This window comes from Myzus persicae, unplaced genomic scaffold, assembly GCF_001856785.1.
Source record: "Myzus persicae strain clone G006 unplaced genomic scaffold, MPER_G0061.0, whole genome shotgun sequence".
NCBI lineage: Eukaryota > Metazoa > Arthropoda > Insecta > Hemiptera > Aphididae > Myzus > Myzus persicae.
The window spans coordinates 3482-26511 of NW_019103955.1; the positions used below are offsets into that span (position 1 = coordinate 3482).

The 23030-nt window shown below is 30.7% G+C and overlaps 1 protein-coding gene across 1 annotated transcript; it reads left to right on the top strand.

Annotated features, from left to right (window-relative positions):
- Nucleotides 1-293: 293 nt before the first annotated feature.
- On the top strand, nucleotides 294-5637 carry LOC111036843 (histone acetyltransferase KAT2A-like). Its single transcript, XM_022319083.1, has 8 exons — nucleotides 294-933; nucleotides 990-1213; nucleotides 1928-2033; nucleotides 3244-3410; nucleotides 3481-3624; nucleotides 4955-5088; nucleotides 5176-5370; nucleotides 5432-5637. Exons 2-8 carry the CDS (start codon nucleotides 1001-1003, stop codon nucleotides 5553-5555), a joined length of 1083 nt encoding a protein of 360 aa, XP_022174775.1. The 5' UTR covers nucleotides 294-933; nucleotides 990-1000; the 3' UTR covers nucleotides 5556-5637.
- The last annotated feature ends 17393 nt before the right edge of the window (nucleotides 5638-23030 follow it).

The following is a 23030-nucleotide window of genomic DNA, read 5'->3' on the forward strand; positions in this document are numbered from 1 at the left end:
ACTTAACATCATTAACCCGCTCCAAGCCAATAAGGCCCAAACCCCGTGTAACTAGGCAACCCATCAAACACCACTCCCACAGGGGGTCATAAATCAATCGCAGGTCCAAAGACGTCAAAAGAGACGACAGCAAGACGCGATAGGTGTCGGGACTGATATCCCTTATCAATTTATCGTGTTTAATGAATGCTTACTGTAGTCTGTACTGTACCCATAGACTTAAAGAAATAGACGGAACATTGGGCCCGAGGACTGGGAGGCGTGGTCGTGCCAAACGGATTAAGAGAGATAGCAAGAGTTTTATCATAAGAGTGAGAGAAATGTCTTCTGCTCCGAGTATAGCCAATACCACGGCTTTAGATAGTGCCCGATCACGAGGACAATTGCACGCGTTATCATACCTAATGTTCCGTCTATTTCTATAAGTCTATCTGTCTATGACTACCGTACAGAATAGCCTGTACACTCAACAGCAGTGTTTTTCAAACTTTCACTACACACGGCACACCGTACACTTCAAAAAATGTTCACGGCACGCTGACCTTTTTTTGAGATGAACAATTCAATACAATAAATTTATGAAAAAACCGCGGCACACCTATAGTGGATAACCTAACCTATAGTGGATACTCGCAGCACCCAGTTTGAAAGCCACTGTTCTACAGTCTACACATTACACATACTAGTTAGCAAATTGATCTTACGTGAAAGAGAGAGAGAGCGTGTGAGAGAAGGACATATACACGAAGAGAGTGTGTGTGAGGAGGATTCTTGTCTCCACTCTCTATTGTGTATTACACTGATAATTGTGTGTAATTATAATAATAATTAGTAACTTAGGTAGGTACTAGAGTAGTACAATTAAACATCATAGTGTCGCATAGTTCTTCGTTCTTAAAACACTATCTCGATCTACCAGCGCTTTGTAGAGTGGTAAGTAGATTTGTGGGCATATTAATATATTATAATATTGTATATTGTGTTTGTAGATCCAACGACTATGGGTGGGGCTCTGTGTAGTAGAACTATGTCATGTAATAACTCAAGAGTGGAATACCACAGACAATCGCAGTCGACCGATCAGTTGCTTATGCCCAACAAGTGGAAAGCAAACGATGTTTTATACATACGTGTGAAGTCGAAGAGGGAGAAAATGCAGGAACGAGGGATTGAGAGTACACAGCGAACAGTAGCCATGTTTTCCCCTTGCACGGTATGATACCACAATTTATAGTATGATAGGTATAATAATAGTGATAATTTTTTATTCACCGAGTAAATTCCAATTACAAATATTCTGTGAAGTATAGTGATTGTAGGATGCAAACGTACATTTTTTTTTCTTAACATGATGTAGAGTAAAATACAACATAATATAATATTAAGTAACATTGCCCTATTTAAGTAAATATATTTAAGTAAAACTAGTGGCTTGCTGATTGGCCGACTGCCAACATAGTATTTATAACTTTCAGTCCGTGCTGCAGTCTCACTAACGACAGTGGTACTTAATATTTCATTACAATCATCATTTTTTTGAATGTTTTCTACCCCCCACCAATATTTCTATAGTGCCAATTTTTCTCACCCATAAAAAACATACACCACATGTATAAAATTTGCTGTCCAGTGTAATTTCCCTCCATGCCACTGGAGTCTAACAAGCAATAACTGTAGAACTATTATATTATAGCCTATAAGTTATTTAGTTTTAGTATTATTAATTTGTTTGATCCACTAATAATATGTATCTGTTTCTGAAATTTTTTTTCTACAACCTTTTTTAATTCTTGAATATCTACACATTCTTGTATTTGAATAACCATGATTAAATTTGTAGGTATTACATAATTGAATAGCTGAATTAATGCATTTATATTTTATTTTTATTTTTTTGCCATTCAAATATATTTTTTAATCATTTTAGTTTCGAAATTGTAAGTGTAAAGGAGGGACTTTTAGAGGAGTTAAGCGTGACCATTTTGGATGGAAAAATAGTATTTGTGTCAGATCTGGTTGTAATCATCCACTATGTAAGTATATTGTAGTTAAGAGACCTTAAATGATAATTAATTAAATATCTCAGATAAAATAACACATATGCATTAAACACCTTATCATTTAGTCTAATGACAGAATATAACAATAAAAACTCTGAAATTGGTAAATATTTAAAAACCTATTTTAGCCTTTCATTTTAAATCTGTCAGATGTTAATGATTGCTTTATAAATGACTTAATTTTTATTTTACCCCCAATTATCAAGTAGAACAAAAGCTCATATTATCCTGAAATGTGGGCCTCATTAACATACCTATGCTTTGGAAAGTAAGCACCACTTAGGTGAATCTTTCCATCCAAAATTCAATTCTAAATTTTATTCACCCTATCCAAACATATTTTAATTTATAAACATTTCATTAAATGTACAATGAGGACCATAATAATTAATAATATATCAAATTTAGAAGTACTCATATCATTAGTATACAAAATTGTACCAAAAACAAAGAAAAATATATCACAGAAAAATGCAGCTGTTGCATTCAAACAAAATAACACAATTTGAATTTATTCAAAATTTATCTCTGACATTTTTAACAATATAAAAAATTTAATTTTTTCATTAGGTACCTATATTCATTTATTTATAAACAATAGTAACAACTGAATTCTACATACTATATTTACCCATTAATTATTATATTATATTTTAATCAACTGAATTATACAATATATTGCCTATATTAGTCACATCAACACAATTTTCAAAATAAGTACAACAATACACTTTTAACCATATCTGTAAGATTTATTGTTACAGATAGTCTTAAGCCTGTAAAAATGGGAGGAAGATGTTTGTTTTTAAGTTAGGTGGGACTCAGATAGTATTTAAACATGAACACAATAATATAATGTTTTAAACTTCCAGGGACTCAATTAGTATGTACCTTAAAACAACTTAGGGCACAATGTGTACTTAAATTTTTTACTGGGACTTAGTTCATGTGCAGCCAATAATAAGTCTCAGAATAATTTTACAAACGTAGTTATCAATTTCAAATGCATAACAAAAATACAAAATTAATAATCAGCTGTGTAGGAAATAAGTTATATGCAATAAACATTCATGAGGTACCTATTTTAATAAGATATTACTTAGTTCACTGTAATAGTGTTGTGTGTATAAATATATTTATTATTTAATTAATAATATGTATGTGAAATTTATATTTTGTTTAGCTGATCACATACAGCATTTAAAAAATGTTTCAATGATGGAGTTTACTGTACTAATGAAACTAATATTTGATATCATTAATATCAAAGAAACATTAAAAAATATATCTATAAAGCCCAAGTCGAAGAGAAATATTTTGTTAAAAGACATTTTTGAATCAGTTTATAATGTATGTTATTCATAAATAATACACTTTAAACTAATTTACTAACTATTAACTATGTTTATTTATGTCTTAGGTATTGAATAAAAGTGTCCTTCTTCATCCCTTTACAACACCTAATATTGATACAATTTATGGGTCTCCACCATTTGAAAGGACTAACATAGATCAAGTTTTGATTAATTTTTGTATGCATTTCTTTTATGACGATAATATTTTGGTAAGTCTGGACATCTGATATCAAATAAATTCACTGTTAAATTAAATATAGCTAGTAAAAACAAATCTTTCAGGCCTTTATACAAGAGCTTATGAAATCAAAACGCTCATAAATAAAACAAAGTAGAAACTTTAAAACATTGAAAAATAGCAATATTATATAATTATCACTAAAGAATTAACATATTTTTATTTGTATGCAATGGTTATTCGTGGCCATTAAACTTTTATTTATTATTATTTATTGACTATTAATTTTGTATATATAATGTAGGTAATTTATAGTCTATTGTTTTATTTTTAATGAACCATAAATTGTAATAATTTCGTTAGTAAAAATCGTTTGTATTAATAATTAATTGATATATTAATACTCTTTAATAACAATACCAACCTAAGTACTAACCTAACCTAAGTACTTAACAATTGAAAAAACTGTATAAAAAGATTATATATGTATATTTATAAATCAATATTATGTGAAGCTCCTGGAACAGAAGTCTGTTTAAATGGCATTTTTAAATGATCTAAGTTAAGTCCACGGCTAAACTACAAATTTTCCTTTTTATTTGGCGACAAAAGCATATCAGTGAATTATTTGTCATGTGCTACGATCTGGTGGAATAATCATCTTGATTATTACAAAATGCAAGCATTATGTACCTTCATACAATATTTGAAATAAAAACTTCCGTCAATACTTACAACACGTTGTGATTTGTTTAAATTATATTTATAAAAATTCTGAGTGTGATTGTTTGTAGCAATAAGAAGTACAGCATACTACAGAAAAAAATTAAAAGTAATACCATTGGTGTTTACACATCATTTCCAAAAACTGGTGAACACTGGTATTTTTAAGTTCCAAAGGCATGCTGCAAAATAAAAAAAAACTTCATTACCAAACATAACCGAAATAGATATAAATTTAACAAAAAATGTTCACAAAACTCAATTTATCTGAATAAATCTTGGTACATACCGAAATGACTTCTTGTCCATTTTTATACTATATTCAATAAGAACTAAGAAATCGTACAACTTAATTGTATTAAAATGTCATTGTAAAACACTGACTTTATTGCTTCACTCAGAATACAAATATTTTGTCAATATAAAAGTGAAATATTGGGTAATAAGGTTGTTAATTTTAGAGTTTTATGTTTTACATTCAATTACCTGCAGTTAGATTATTCTAAGTTTGTACTATCAATAAATAATAATAATGTTATCAACAACACAATATCTATTTACAAAATAGGTATTTTAGAAATTATTTTGAAACTAAACCTATTAGTCAACAAAATTACATTACCTATATTATGTTTCAGGAGTTAAAAAATGCATATATACTCACCAAATTTGTACTGAAATATTTTGATACATGGATGTGGACTATTCCAAAAGAACTACTAAAATGTAATTCTCAAGAATACTCGAAAAGTTATAACTACTATTATCGTAGGTAAGTATACACAATACACCGCAAATTGCATGCACATAAAATCATATCAAATACACAGATGAATGGTATATAATGTTTTGTTTGTAGGTTTTTGATGTATTGTTGCTTGCCCAGATGCATCCATTCAATTTCCTTACGATACAGAGCTAGTAAGATTTTTGGTCATGAAGTCTTAAAATATACTCTAAAAGAATTCAAAAGTCAATTGCTATCTTGGTGTCACGTACAAAGTTTAATGTGGACAGAACATACAAAATTATTTTGCTTGGACTATTTGACTATGTAATTTAATTTGAGCACAAAAACTTGAATAACAAAACTTAATATTGTTTTATGTTCTCAGATACATGGATTTATTGGAAAAGGAAGTTTTCAACGATAAGTCACCAATATGGTACATGGATTTAACACTTTCAGAACTAAAAGATAAAATTAGTTTTTTGGAATGTATAAAAATTAGGAAATAATTATTGCCTTGCATTGTTTGATTATATTGATTACAATTTTAAATTAACAGCTAGAATCCAAAAAAAATAAATTGAAAAGAACACAAAAAATGAAGAAAAAAAGTTACAATACTGCCGTCCGAATCTTATCTTTCATTTATTCAGACACTACTACTTTTCTTTTAATATTTTTGATTTTATTGAAACATTGAAGGTCATTTTAATATGATGAGACAATATAAAATAGTTTCTTTAATATATACAACTTATTTTAAAATGCAGTCATTTATTTAATTTTATATTAAATATCATAACTATATAAATGTTGTTAGTTATTTTTGGTTTATTAAAAGAAAAACATAACTAAATACTTACATGAAAACTATCGTATTTAAATGCTTTGATAAAAATGTGAATAGTAAATTGTATTCAAAATTCAAATATTTTAAATACCAGAAAATGGTTGCATATTTTGATTATTTGAGATTTGGAATATTATATAATAAATAATTATGAATATTGATAATGACCAATTAGTTAATGAGCTCTTATTGTTTCAATTTAGATAACATTATCTGATTCTGTGTTATTATTTATTATTATTAAATTTGTTTCTCTCCCTTAGTTTGTACAATGTGTCATTATACAGCCCAACAGCTAAATTATGCAATTGCTAATTTATAATTTACTAGACTTAATCAATCTCAATTGTTGAGCTATAGTAATTTTAAACTTGAAGTTATTTAATAAAAAATTTTTTTTAAAAATATGAGTTCAAAAAAACCGCAACGATTAGGCTTCAATATTAATTAGATTATTATACCCATGACAGTTACAATTAAAATACAATTATATTAAGTGTTAGCGTTTAAGTTGATTTATAGAATGTTAACCTGTAAATCAGTGGCGTATTTGCAGTGACAAATGTAGGTCATTTAGGTGTTGAACTAGGTGTTTAATCAGTCTCCTTTTTTTATGTCTTACATCTTGGAACACGTCTAATGTTAAATTATTATTGGCTTTCAATAAGAATATGATTTCATTATATTATAACACATTCTGCTCCTTAAAAAAAATTGTAAGTACGCTACTGCTATAAATATTTTGTTGTTTGCTATATTTGATATGTTATGTATTCTTCTAAATGTCTAAGTGTACCTGATGATTTTCACTGTGATGCTGATTTAGAAGACTGGAGCAAGATAGATTTATGGTTAAAATTAACCACTTTGACTGGCCTGATTAAAATAAATATTTTCAAAATCCGTTTGCATAAAACATAAAAAATCCTTAATTTTTATTGAGACGGCATTATTTTAATGTCAGTTTATTTCCTACACCCACATAAGACATGCTTCATGGTAATAATCTGTGGTTGTGATTTGTGAATATATCGAACATCTTTCACATATTAACACGGCTACAATAATTTTGCCATACGAAATTTCAAATATTATTCCTTAATACATGCTCCACTCCAGTCCTTAAGGAGACTATCAGCTCACAGAATAAATTTTGGGTTCTAAGTTAACAGTGTGTCTAAATTATATAAAGGTTATTTTGTTACTTTAAGTTTAAGAGGAACGTTAACATTTTGATTGTATAAAGTATAACTATAAAAAAGCAAAATAAGTTTACGTAATTTTCCAGGAACTCCATTTTATAAATTTTGTAAATAAGATTTGTTCGATAGTTTACTGATAAAACATATAATGTTGTTTTGTCCTTGCTAAATCTCTAAATCACATTTTTAATTATCTTTAACCACTAGTATATTTCTAAGTATTTGAAAAAATATTATATCACTACTATTTATAAATCCGGCGATAGAAATAATGGAAGAAATTATCGACCAATTGCCAAATTCTCGATTATTCCTAAGATGTTTGAGGCTATTATATCAAAAAAATTATCGAATTTGCTATCTAATTATATTAGCCACACACAACATGGATTCTTATTAGCTGAGCATTCAATTTTTACTAATTTAATAACTTATCATAATTACTTAATAACCTCATTAAATGAAGGTTACCAAGTCGATTTTATTTTCTGTTTGACTTTAAAAAACATTCCATAAAATAGATAATTTACTATTATACCATAAATTGGAATTATTTGGAATAGGAGGACATTCCCTTAAATAGTTATTCTCTTTTCTTAATAATAGAACTCAAGCCGTTAAAATATTTTTTTTTATTTCTACTGATTATCTTGTGTTATCGGGTGTCCTGCAAGGGTATCTCATTGGGATCTTTAATACTTCAAATCGACTGGCTAAAAGAAAATTTGAAGAGGAAGTGGAGATGTCGACGATGGTGTCATGAAAAGGAGGGCGTTTAAAGCGAATGAGGGCCCCCTAATTGAGTACTCAGAACTGCAGATCCTCAGTGACAGAACCCCAACATGAGTGATGAACCATGAGATAACCTCTAAATATGCAATAACCGGACGTGATGATAAATATATTATTTACCAATGATTGGGAAATATTAGCACGAAAGAGAATATAACAGGACCAGAGATGCAATGCCGAGTCATTGATGAGGAGGATTTTGACACCAACTAGATAAATGTTATGACTTCTTAGAGACCGATCTAAGTCAGAATTGATGCCTAACTCCCGAAACTTGAAGACATTTTTCATACCGCTGGTGATTAAACCATAGCCATCGGATCTATCGCCTCTCATTAGACGATAACCGGGAATATTGATTCACTTGTTAGGAAGAAGCTATGTCTCTCAAAAGAATGCATCTGATACTGAGTGAAGAAAGTATGTGAATTAATTAGTTGATTAGTGAGACTCCTAGTATTCCATTGAAGGATATTCAGTAGAGAATTAGATACTAGGCACGGGAAGCTGAATAAATTAGGAAATTGAATCTAAGATCGGATTGAATAAAATATTGACAAGTGATGACTCAATTAAATTAGAAAGCGAATAAGGAGAAATGTAACTCTGATTATTAGAAATAACATTAGCAATAAGATTCGACTAGGCCTTAGCCACCTCTGATAGGAGACGAGAGGAATCGGAGCTCTCTAGAGGACTACGAAAATAACTAGTTTTTTGAGACCTGGTGTCAGCTAGGAAAGCAATATTAGGAGATGATGGAGAGGAAATCGTGATTGGGAGACTAGGGAAGAAAAGAGACCCCCAACTCACCGTTTGGTCGATGTAATTTTTTTTTCTTTGGGGGTAGTTATTAGTATAATGTTAACCTTTTTTTTTGTATTGTCACTACGGTGCTACAGGGGGGTACTTCGCACCCGACTGGGTCGTCCTTCCCCCTGCATCCTAATAACCTTTACATTCACTGGAGGGCTCTACCCCTCCAACTTTCGCCTTCGTCCGCGAAGGCAACCTACGAGGTCGAACAGAAACCAGGTTTGTTGCCCCCCAAACAACATTCCACAGCATCGGACCAATAACCGATCCTTGAGGAATGCCGCAGCATACCCCTCTACTCTGTGACTCACCAAAAGTCAAAGACGTTTGCTTAAGTAGCTGCGTACTATCTGGTGTAGGTAACTCAGAACTCGCTTTTTATATAGTGCCTAAATTATTCTGTCCCACTTTACCGAGTTAAAGGCATTCACCACATCGAGTGCAATGAGTACGCACAGATCTCTACGATACAGGGGGCCAGTAGACTTGGAATCCACCGTCCCCATGACCTTCCGCATTTGCGTCGATGGTAGATTTCCCCTTGCGGAAGCCGAACTGCAGTTCACTCAATCCACCTCGACTCTTCAAATGTTCTTCAAGTCTCCCCTTAATAATGCGCTCGAAAAACTTTCCAATAGTGTTAACAAGCAAATTTACCAGTATGAGGAAAGTTGGTCCAGTGGTTTATTTCCCTTTAGGCAATAAAACTAGCTTTGCCTTCTTCCATACCGACGGATAGTTGCCCACGTCAAAGCACATATCAAACATCTTGCATAGAATGTCAGGTAGACTGAGCGCAATACCTTTAACTACCAGATCCGTAACCCCAATTGGTCCTGGGGCCTTTTCTGATGAAATTTTCTTTGCTTGATGAATAATCTTGCCTTCTGTTATCTCCGGAAACTCATATCCATCCTCGGCTGGTGGACACTTGATGACAGCATTCTTCGGAAACAGGGTATCCACGATGTTCTCCAGCCAACTGGGCAGGTTTATTCTTGGAATAAGTCTTTGGCCTATAAGTTTTTTAGTTACCAACCCATATGACAGACCCCATGGGTCAACCTGTTTACACAGGTGCTGCCCCTTATTGCTTCTGATAATGGCCTGTTTTAATTCTCTCTTTGCCTCGCTGTATTCAACGTTATCTCTTCCATCTTGGTATTGTTCTCCCCTGAGGCACCCTCGTTTAATGTGTCTACGTAGTGAGTGACATTTCTTCCGCAACTCCTTGATCTCCTTTATCCATCAGTATGTCGCCTTCTTTAGTCCCTTGAAGTCAACCTTAGGCATACTCTGATTGTATGCTTCCTCCACTATACTGGCCAGTCTCTTTGACGCGGTGGTGACACTATTAGCGTCTTCGAATGTGACACACGCCATATATGCTTAAAGTTTTGTCAAGTCAAACGTCCTCCAGCTCCACCTTTTATCCGCTTGGATGTTGATCTGGTTTTCTGTATCCTGTATTGACCTTATACTGTACGTTATATACCTGTGCAAGCTCAAAGATTCTTCCTTGAGAACTGTCCAGTTGCACACCTTGTGTGTACGACATGAATCGACAAACGTCACATCGATATAGGTACCAGAGTTCCCTCGTACAAAAGTTGGAGACCCCCTTGATTGCACGCTATCAGGTCCATTGACGCCATGAGGTCAGCCAGCCGGACTCCTCTTGCGTCCTCTATCCGAATGCCACTTGCTCCCGATTTAGAGTTGAAGTCACCCACTGCTAACACTGAAAGCTCGGATTCTCTGATGCTAGTCTCCAGACTCCCTAGGAATTCCTCGAAGTCGATGAGAGCAACGTTTGGTGATCAGTAGCAGCTATAGAATCTATAGCCGTTTGCTTCTATCCATCGAAATCCTTGCGAGATGGGGCCTATATTGTTGACCTGCAAGCTTCCCAGATCTACTACCGCTGACCGACCGCTCGCGTCAGAATACCACCCGTCCTTCTCTTCCATATTTCGATATTGCTCGCTGAGTATGACGATATCGATACCCAAATTATTAGCCATTGCAATTGCTAAGTCCTGTGCCGCCCTGCTGACCCCAACGTTGATATTTAGTACTCTTATCATTGTGAAGCATCTTGCTAAACATTTTATAATATTTAAATTCACTCTAATATCAAAACTAACGGCACACTATACAAACTAGTGAACGAAAATTTGCTATGTTGTAAGTTGGTAAGACGGAAACAACAAACGCTTGGGTAGCATCCACTTAAATTGTACAATGTCGCCTTAAAATTGTATCGGTCAATGCGTTAACCGTAACCATTGGACAGACGCCCGTGTCGAAATTAAACTTCGTTGAGCCATTACAGTTATCATAACTAATATGTATGTTGCTGGATATATTTAATTGCGGTAGATCATCGACAATCGACTAAAAATTAGAAGAGATTAGATTTGAATTTTTAATATAACTCTTAACACATTTTAAAGATGTAGATAATTCGTTCGGAATAGGTTGGCTCCTCATTGGAGACATGTTGAGGCTAGTGAATTTGCGATCTGGAGGTATGTTGTTGCCGACATCCAGATTGATAACTTAATAATAAATAGTAATAATCAAAGTAAAACAAAAGAATAAAATTAATTTAATTTGAAATTTGAATGTTCACAAAAAATGTGTTTTGACGTATTTTAGTTGAATTTATTAATGAATTAGCTATTCGCTTAATATCTTCATTACGATTGACATGCAATTAAGCAATATCGTTAAGACAATTTTGTGTCATTGCAGACTTTCCGCAATAAAATACGATACTGTAACAGTCAAAATAATTATTAAAAGTTTATTAAACTCCCAAGAGAATTGATTGAAATTTTATTATAAACAGTAGGTACACAAGATTCCATAAATGTATTTAAATTGGAATAAGCTACTGTTTATAATAATTGTTCTGGATCTTAAAATATAATCTAGAAACATATCTGTATGAATCTTTATTATTCCTTGATTAAAATCTGTCCCATAAAAAGAACTAACAAAATATGTTACCACACTTTTTATAAAACGGTTATTTAATGATGATAATGAAACATAATTCTAATTTACACAACACTGACCGGGATATTATTGTCTTTTTTATCAAACTAGGGCTTAAAGATGAAAAAGCATCTCAGGTTAAAGTGTAGATGGCCGCCTAAACCGTGTACGAGTACGTTGTGTTATCTACCACTGACCACCAGACGGCGAAAGAGCATACACTTTGTATTATATACATTTATTCCACAAGACTTCACCAGTCACAGCCAAAGGAATTTTGTTTAGTTATTCGTATCATTTCTGAGATGGCGCCAGGCGTAATGAATTTCTGAGATGAAATAAATAGTTCACACCACGGAATATTGTATCTAGTTTTATTTCTGTAAAAGACAGAATTGAAAATTATTTGACAATTTTCAAAAACTAATTTAGTTCTATTTACAGAAGAAGTAATTTATAATTTATCTTTAAAAAATGAATTTGAGATTTTCGGTAATGCGTCGTTATTCTTTACCAAAGTACCTAGGTATACACTTTTTTAATATTTTTAAAATAATCAGTAAATTATAGATTATGAGATGAATATATGAAATTATTGTGATAATTATCGATTTAATGAGGAAAATATTGACACTTTTAGTGACAAGTTAAAACTTTTATACAATGACGAAAATTCACTAATTTCTGCAACTAACAAATATTTACAACTTACTAAATGTCTACATAGTTAAAGTTGTATTGCCAATTGTTTTAAATGTCCTAATTTTTAATAGTCTGCATATTGATTTATAACAAGTAGAATAAAAGTAGGTATACCTTTAAGGTAGTTCCAGTCATTCATTTTCTAAAGAGTACAAATTAGAAAAATTATGTGATAGGTACATCTGGGACATGCCGATATCTGAAATATATGAGAAAATAAGTGTGTGTGCATTACACACTGCTTATCTCAACACGTTTTCGCACTTGCAGGCACATGTCAGTGTATTCAATTAGAGAAAAGTATTTGATTACTTTTCGAGCAGAAATGTACCTCAACTGTAACAAATATTAATATTGTAAGACATAACCTGGTGCTATTTTCATCCTGTAAAAATCCTAACATTTATTAACATTAGAACAGTGGTCGGCAACCGGCGGCCCGCGGATCTATTGTATACGGCCCGCTTTAAATTCTACAACTGCAAAATTTAATTGATTATCATTTCAAAATAATCATATTATATATTTTATAAATAATATAAATTACTGTAATTTTTACATTTTATTATTTGAAAGTTTTAGATTTTAGTTTTAAAGTTTTAATTTTTTGGAATACAACATATTTATTTTTGTGAAATCTGGCCCGCGAAATCTTTTTAATTTGTAAATGTGGATGGGGAGTCCAAAAAGATAGCCGACCACTGATTTAGAGAATGATCAAGGAATTTTTTTGAAATTTGAATTTCTTCAATACACATGATTGGACAAAAATGTTGTAAAACTGAAATTTTATAACATTATAATATTGTAAAAAGTTCAAACTTTAAAAAGTGCTCCGACAATTCTCTGGAAGAGATGTTCAGAAATATTATTATTTTAACAGCATTAAAATCGAACCATTCAAAGTCTCACAATCTTGTCACAGCAAAGGGCTTAAAAAGTGTTTTTTTTTTACTGACTTGGAGCACCTTAAGACGTCAAAAATACATCAAATTCTAAAAAAATCAATTTATTTATCATTGCTATTTTTCTGAAACAACATACATTTTTATTGCTTTGATAACATTTTTGCTATATATAAAGTAGGTACCTAATAGTATTTTTGAAGGGAAACTCTTTTAGGTCAGATTTTTGGGCTAAGCTGTTGTGACCAAAAAGCGTTACGGGAGTGGCATACTCGACACTAAGGTTTCTATGATAAAAAATGATAATCAATTAGTCTTAACTTAGTATAATAATAATAAATTAATTTCAATTGGGAATTTTATATTTTATTTTTCCAGCACAAATTATATATTTAACTGTGATGGGCGATTACCTTTTTTTATACTTTCTATAAAGAAGTTTCACTTTATCTGCGAGTACTATTGCAACACGCTCTTTATTTATTTTATTTAAAGTTATTTTTCAGCCATTTCCCTTTTATTTAACTTGCGTAGTAGCGTTGAACACATATATTGATTTTCGAGTGGAAAAACTGTTGACAGTTTCATGTGTCTACGCAGAAATTGTGCGCAGGAAAAGAAACCGACAGTGCCAAACTTTCAAAAATTATTGATTTAAAATCAACACGACAACAAGGTTCTATTTTAATATAAACGTATTCTTAGTATTGGCAATACTGTAATTTTCGTTAAATACTCACCTTTTACATTTTCCATAATAATTATGTTATGACATAACTTGTGAGTGAAAAATACATTTAAATAAATATAATTAATAGTATATGGACTACATATACAGCATATGTCTACATTCTACAGTCTGTATACGAATTTAAAATGATATTAATATTGATTCTAAATAATTAATAGCTTATAATATAAGTATATTATACTAGTTAGAAGTGACTCAGAATAAAAAATATATTTTTACGATTCTCAATCTATAGTTTATGAAAATGCAGATATGTTTCAAGACATTGTACAACATTATGATTTGATGTAATTTTGCTATTATTATTTAATTGTTATTGATTGTAATGAAAAAATATAGGTATAATACTTGTAATAAATGTAATCGGCGTAGAATAGTATACAACGAATAATAAAATGACATTTGCTGAAGAAATCATGCAACGACAGCACATCGGCAGGTGTTTGACAATTATATTTTAAATTTGATATGTTTAATAATTAATATGTTACTAAGCCGTTTGCCAATGGGGCTATTATAAACTTCGCTAGAATAGGTACTGGAAAAAGGGTAATGCAAAAGTCTAATGAAAACTCCCTCAGTTTTATTTTCTTACCTGTAATGATTGTATGGCAACCAGTGAGAGTTTAGATAGTATATCTCGACCAAATAAATTCAACAATTCAACATATTTTATTTTAACAATATACTAGTATACCGATTACCTACATATTTTGCTATTAAAACAATTATATATTATGATTTTTTCGAAATAATAAACATTAAAATTNTGCCGAATAATATGTGTTGTTTTTTTAACTATTCAAAACGCACTACAACGGGACTTTAGGAAATTCTATAAACATTACTATAAAATTGTATATATTAGATATAGTACCTATATAAATGTCGAAACAAATATTTTTAACAATATACTAGTATACCGATTACCTACATATTTTGCTATTAAAACAATTATATATTATGATTTTTTCGAAATAATAAACATTAAAATTTGTTTAAACATTTGGACAACTATAGTTTTTTATTTTAAGTTTTATAATTTTATTGGTATATTGAGGCGCTTTTAGACGGCGCAACTTTTTCCGAATCGCATGGTCGTGCGGCATAAGTGTGAAGTCACAAATTCATTTACCTCTGCGTTTTTGAATGCCGCAATGCAAAATATCCTAACGGCCTAGCAGTCGGTCTACATCAAAAGAAATCCACGTAGCACTAACTGATTTGATCCAATTTATTGTCTACTGGAAAATAATTAGAAAATAAATGCCGCATTGTGTGGACGCTCCTCAATTCAAGCGCAACTATTATTTAATGTAAAAAATGATTGCTATACAAATTATAATAATATATATTATATTAATTTTATACTTCTATCTGACTTTTTTCACATAGTTATAATATTGTAAAAAACGACTATAAAGCTGCAACGATAGCAAACAATGTAGGCTTGTTGTCGTAAATAAAATTTATATTTTGTAATTTTGTACTAAGAAGAAATTTAATTTACGCATAACTACAAAATGTATTTTGTTTTATAATCGTAGTCATCAATAATCCAATTAATAATTAAAAATGCATTAATAATCTAAAAGAATAGTACCTAGGCATATGTATATTATGTATGTAATATACAAATACAATTACAAAAATGAACATAATCTCGTTTTCTTACAGACATTTTAAATTTACTAAAATTAACGTGGGCATTAGTGTCTTGAAAAAAATGTAAAGTTATCACAATCGTATATTATGATGCTTAGGAAAAAATGAGTTATCCTAGCCCTCAGGCACGCCCGGAGGGGGGGCAGGTGGTGCACATGCACCACCTAAGAATTTTAATAATTTGGATTTTTCAAATAAATAATAAAATATAAAAATTCCTTCTCTGTAAATTTTTAATTTATGCCCATGATTATTCCCAATATAGTAAATATTAAATACTTATTAGCTATTCAGGCATCTGACTATTCTGAGATACCACCGTCTGCCGCATTTTAGTACTGTGTACAGCCACGTCTAACCACGCGTCTATTATTAATACATTTATTTTGGTCATCAATAATATTATTATGAATTTCGTTATCTGACATCTATTCTGTGGTACACTATTATTTATTTATATATATATATATGTATGTGTGTGTTATACATCTAAAATTCTATCTAATTTTTATATTTTATAAGAAGTAATAAATAAAATGAGTTATGTTTTAAATATATGTTGTTATACCCATTATTGATGATATATAATATATGTCATGTAATACGTTTTAGGGGGTGTGGGGGGCAAAGCCCCCCACATCTTATATTGATATTAAAAATATTTTGCACCTAGTGAGCTACATCTCTGCGGGCGTGCCTGCAGTAGCCCTCATCATTAAACCGAAATAAGACACTGGTACATAGAGTCACACTTTTGGTCCGTGTTATTTATAGTAAAATATTAAAATTCATGCGTTTTTACTGTTTTTAGTGCCGAATAATATGTGTAGTTTTTTTAACTATTCAAAACGCACTACAACGGGACTTTAGGAAATTCTATAAACATTACTATAAAATTGTATATATTAGATATAGTACCTATATAAATGTCAAAACAAATATTTCTATTGAAAAATGTGTATGACTGGTTACTTTGTTAAAAGTACGCCGCAGTCACTATATTGTTCGTGTACCTACATGATGGACCTAAGATGGCTAAAGGAAAAAAAATGATATAATATTATAGCGACAAAGGATATTACGCAGCGAGGGTTATAATAATAAATTATTATTTTTTTCATTGTAAGAAAATAAACCCTCGCCTACATGGTTACTTTGATAGAAGTACGCCGCAGTCACTATATTGTTCGTGTACCTACACAATGGACCTAAGACGGCTAAAGGAAAAAAATAATAAGATGTAATATTATAGCGACAAAGGATATCAAGCAGCGAGGGTTATAATAATAATTTTTTTTTTTCATTGTAAGAAAATAAACCCTAGCCTACATGGACCATTGGGTTTATAATAATAAATAATGATAAAAATAAAAACGTCAAGAAAATATAAGCGTGGGACCGGCGTCCGGCAGTTGAAACGTGGGCCGGGTCTGGCGAGGGGTAAGCGTTTCTACCCTAAAAACCGGCGACGGCGACGACGACCACACACGGCGAGACTAAAAGGAAATAAATAATATGGTATAATATTATAGAGACGAAAGATATTCTGCAGCGAAGGTTATAATAATAATAATAATGACGATAAAAATAAAAACGACAAGAAAATGCGTAGATATAAAATTATTACATTATAAGGGTGGAGACCGGCAGCTGAAACGTCTGCCAGGTCTGGCGAGGGGTGACCGTTCTGACCCAAAAAATCGAAGACGGCGATGACGACCACACACGCCGACGTCGGCTGAACACGCATTCCATAGACGATCTCAAGGGGGCGGGTGGGTGTTGAGGTGGAGCAGTGATGCCAAGTTTCGATACCCGTCGAGCGATATACAATATTTTATATTTTAGCCGTCATTGATTTGTAGATTTGTCGAGGGTGAATTAAGGCGATCATAATTTTTTTCACAAAATTATACAATTTTCCTTTCGTATCGCAACTATGTTAGTGAGAAGTATACATTATAATATTATATTGCTGAATCTTCTGATTTACTGTAATTATTGAATAAGTATTGATGATTATATATAATATCATAAGTAATGAATATATTCTGTATGCAGTATAAATGTTGAATAAAATATTTTTTTGATAAATTTGTATGCACATAGTAAACTATTTAATTTATTTGGCCCAGTTAATAATCTGAGTTTATCATACCTGTCAAAATCGTGTACCGTAGATAAAACAAATTGTACAAGACAATTACCAATATAGGCGTTTTATGCATTTTATTTAATCTAGTGATTTTTACAATTTTATTATATTACGGATTATTGACGGATTATTAATTTAATATATTTTAACTATATATATAAAATATTAATATTGAGCAAAAGACATTTTTTTTAATATCTCTGGCGCTTATTGTGTCATAGCCGTAATAGTATAAACCGTTATGCAAATATACAATATCAGCCCATTAGTATGAGTGAGTGTCTACAAATATTTGTCCGTTATCTCAATGTATATTGCATATTGTGAATGAGTGTAAGCAGTGTTATATAATAACTTCCTCCTCTCACCAATCATTACTCTTTTTACTTCCTAAAATATAATAATACGAATAAAGGCAAATAAAAATGTTTTTCACTATAAAAAAAAAACAGTATTTGATGCTGATTCTGAATCTGAGCACATCTCCCTGTTCGACTTCTATGCTTTTACCCAAATATCATCTCTGAAGTGTTAACGGGAGATGAATAACAATTAAAATGTATGAAAAATATGTAAAGATAATATTTTTTTGTTTACCTGATCAAATTCATTTGTTTGTTGATGTCATGATGGTTTTAATTTACAGATTTCTCAAAGAACGCTCTCTAAAATAATATCCTGATTATTACTAATCTATTTTTAATTTCATTAACGTAAACTATATAAATTAGCTTTATTATTATTTTACTAGCCACTGTGTTTAAATTAGTGTCTGTTGTAGGTGGGTAATTATTTCAGTACAATACATTCTTTGAGTGGGTTAAATCTGTATAGCTGGGTATTATACTTTACGAAAGCTTATATTTCTTAGTTGTACACATTATTGACGCAACTAGAGGAATTCAAAACAGCACCTCTTGTTTTTTTAGGCATACGTTCTAACTATTATTATTATACTAAAACAATTAATTGTATGTTTTTAAATTATATATTTAAATTATATTTACTAACAATTTTTTTTTTTATGTCAGTTATAACTTATAAGTCATAATATTCGTTAATTATAAATTATATTGATGTACGTTGTGGGGAACTGAGAATTACTATTTACTTGAGTTTTAATCGTACAAATCTTAATAGATTATTAATATAGATTACATATTATATAGATAAGCTATTTTGGTTTTGCCATTAATATGAAGTATGTTAAAAGGTGTACAAAAAGTTTTCAAAAATCAATGATTATTGGATGAAAAAATCTTTATTAACACTGGTTACATATAATATTATAATTTTAGTAGTAGAGGTGTAGCCGCAGCATCTCATTGTCGACCGCGGCATCTTTGGTCGTCAAACTAAGAATTAACTTTTAATTAGGTATAGGGTTAATTTTACATTCAAACATGAAACCGTAGCTAACCTATACTAATATAAATTATGGGAAATCGTAAGTTCCTACACGAGAGTAACAGGTAGACAATTACATACGTTAATTCCTACATATGTGATACACGAAAAAAAAAGGTACGTATGTTAGTTCCTACGCAGTAAAAAGCAGGTACATGTGTAAGTTCCTACACAGTAAAAAGCGGGTACATGTGTAAAAAAAGGTACATACACCTGTAAGCTCCTACACTAAGTAGATTATAAGTTATCAATCTAATATCAGTTATATCATATTATAATACTGTCATGCATTTTAACCCTTTGTTCTATATAATTCTTTATAATATTTAATATTATCAATTTAATAATTTAAAAAATAAGTTCCTACACTACGAATATTATAAGTTATTTTTTTTTACAATAAATGATGAATTATTATTATATTACAATTATTATTTTTTAAATTATTAAATTGATAATATTAAATATTATAAAAAATATATAGAACAAAGGGTCAAAATGTATGACAGTATTATAATATGATATAACTGATATTAGATTGATAACTTATAATATACTCAGTGTAGGAGCTTACAGGTGTATGTACCTTTTTTACCGTGTAGAAACTTACACATGTACCTGCATTTTACTGTGTAGGAACTTACACATGTACCTGCATTTTACTGTGTAGGAACTTACATATGTACCTTATTTTATCGTGTAGGAACTAACATATGTATCTTGCTTACCTGCTAGGTCTCGTGTAGGAACTTACATTAGCCCTAAATTATAATGTTAACTTATTAATTTAATTCTATTGTTTTTCGCTAAGGTTGTTATGTATCTAGTATATAGTTAGTCATGAACCATAGTACCTATTACGCCAGCTGCGATTCTTCTATTAATAATAATAATAATAACAATAATAATTTTAATGCAACATTAACAATTCTTTAACATCAAAATTGTCTTTATGTGTACATTATTGCTACACTTCCGGTAAGCAAATCTTGTGCTAGGAGAACAATTCATATGAATATCAATGAGAAAACAATATAATAGAATAAATATGAATAGTATTTAGAGACAAATAAAGGAAATGTACGTATCTCGGAATGAAATCAAAACCATTTTATACTGTCGTCAATTTAAAGCCAGATAACACATCACAAAGATAGTAACTGGCATACGAAATTCTGGGACCAAACCTTTGTCGTGATGTTAGCTTCTAATGATAGGTAGATCGTAGGTATGAGTCGTATGCCACCATATTATGCCAACCAAATGGACCACCGCGATAGTTTGGGTCAGATGTGCGTGGCACGTGTGGCCGACGACCCCGACCGGCGGCAGATGTGACCCATTCCTACGAAAACTTTAGTAGTAGTCGAGTATATTTGAAATGTTGAATATACAACTCTAGAACTCGGAAAATAATAATCATCTGGACACCGACATTAATGTGACACTTAAATAGGCAGTTTAATTTATTTATAAATTCCATAATGTGTGTCGTGTAGACGTATGCAGTCATAAATAATTTTGACTAAAATTCTAATAATGTTTTGTGTCAGAGAGTTTGGATTAACATCATATTCCATTTCTACGTCCTGGTGATCAATTTACATATTTTAACCAAAATATAAAATATGTATAGAGCGTTTGATTTCATGAATATATAACAATAATAGTTATCGTTGGTTATTTATTCGTTTTTTTTTAAATTTATTCATTGAAGGTCATTATAATATTGAATTACTAATACAAAAATGTGGCACGTGTGTCCTAGGCAGTGTCGTTGACTCGACGACGCCGACCATATCGTATTATTTGAACAGTACATTAATATGCGGGAGAAAGTTGGGAGTAAATAAATTGACGTCAATACACTGTCACCACGCCTCTTCAGGTCGCTGATCGGACGTGTCGCCGGAGCTCTCGCCCGGGCAAGTCCGCACCGATCAATAAGCTAGCGGCGGCGTGATGAAAGTGTCCTGCCCACAAAATATAGTGTTCAACAACATAACATCATACAAAATAAAAATATACTATACGATTTACAACACGAGATAAATGGATGCCCGAATACATGCATACAGCTATAATACGTGTAATAAGTATAGCAACGGTGACAACGACTAAGATATTTTATTTTCATTAGATATACCTATAAGTAATAACTAATAAGTATATAGATATATCCGATAGTCGAACAGCAGATTCTTTTAAAGCATTATTAATTTATTAGTAGAATGTCGTCGTACGACGGTAATGTCGTTGCAACATATAATATCGTATTTGAATTTCAAACGTGGTACCTATGAGCGATAAATGTCAAAAACGTATTTCTGTGGTTTTGCCTATATAGTTTGCTTGTGGAATTATTACATCTTGTTATATCATATTAAATATTATTATATTCGTTAATATGCTTTTGTGCGATTTTAATTGTATTTAAACATTGGATATGTCTCAACCTCGAGTAAAACCATTTACTATTTAGGACTAGTTATAAAATACCCAATAACCATGGGCGGATACGCCCATGAGGAAATCAGAATCGTAATATTATACTCAAAGGCCCCGATTTTTAAAAGATTAAAAACAAATAATAATATGAAATAAATTCTTGTAATACCGGCTGGCGGCTGTACCGTATTAATGCGTATTTGTAATATTTGTACACTTCATTAGGAGCCTCCGTATAATACGCCTTGATAGCCGTATAAATAATAAATATACATAAACTTATTAGTTATTAATAATGTATAAATGAAATCTAAATAAATCCGTGCGATGTTTTCGAATGAAAAAAATAAACAAAAATAATAATAATTAATTGGTACCTATATATAATATATTAATATAATAGGAGTGACAGAATATATTTAAAAAAATGTTATCATAATAATAACATATTAAATGTTTTGAACAATTGATTGTGTATAGCATATTTATTATACGATTTGATTGTAAAAACTAAAAAGTATTTAGAAGAGAGCAATTTTTTATAAAATGTATATTATAAATGGTCCTGATAAATATAAATTATATCCTGAAAGAAAAAAAAGTACCTATCTACCCATGCTAATAATGTAATAACTATGTAAAGACTATTAAATATTAACCATAATATTTACTTGACGCACGAGAAATCCTGCGTCACAGAGACTTGTATAAATTGTATGGCTATAGGACTCTTTGGTAGTTCTATTAACTAATTAACCGTCTATCGGTTTAGGTGTGATACTTAGAAAATGTAAACACTCGTACTTAATAATCATTTAGAAACGCATCTGTGCATAAACATTAAACACGAATGGTCTGTAGTAGTTGTGATGCAACAGTTGAATACTAAGGTATAAATTAAAATTAAAACTATAATATTAATTAATTCTATAATATTATAATAATTCCTCACATCTCGTGATATGAATGTGTATTATTATTTATAATTATTATTATACAATTATTATTATTATTATAATTTATAATACATTAATACACCCTATCCCTTATTTGAGTTCCCTGGCCAGTTGTACGAGAGGAATCTTTGGGATTTAAGAATTTTCTGTTTTCAAAAAGTAGTCTGAAAATTACGGAAATATTTTTATCTTGATAAATAATCAGTTCTAGGTAAAATATACCTATAGTCTATACTAATATTTTACTGTGCTAAAAACTTTTTTCCGATTTTTGGAAAAAAGTCTTATGGTTAGGTTAACATGTGACCGGTACAGATAAAAAGATAATTATA

Bases quoted from the DNA above. Each gene is read 5' to 3' on its own strand.
- LOC111036843 (XM_022319083.1), top strand. From the start codon at position 1,001: ATGGGTGGGGCTCTGTGTAGTAGAACTATGTCATGTAATAACTCAAGA. The intron at 2,034-3,243 runs GTAAGTATATTG...TATTTTGTTTAG, and splicing joins TGGTTGTAATCATCCACTAT to CTGATCACATACAGCATTTA. The intron at 3,625-4,954 runs GTAAGTCTGGAC...ATTATGTTTCAG, and splicing joins TTTATGACGATAATATTTTG to GAGTTAAAAAATGCATATAT.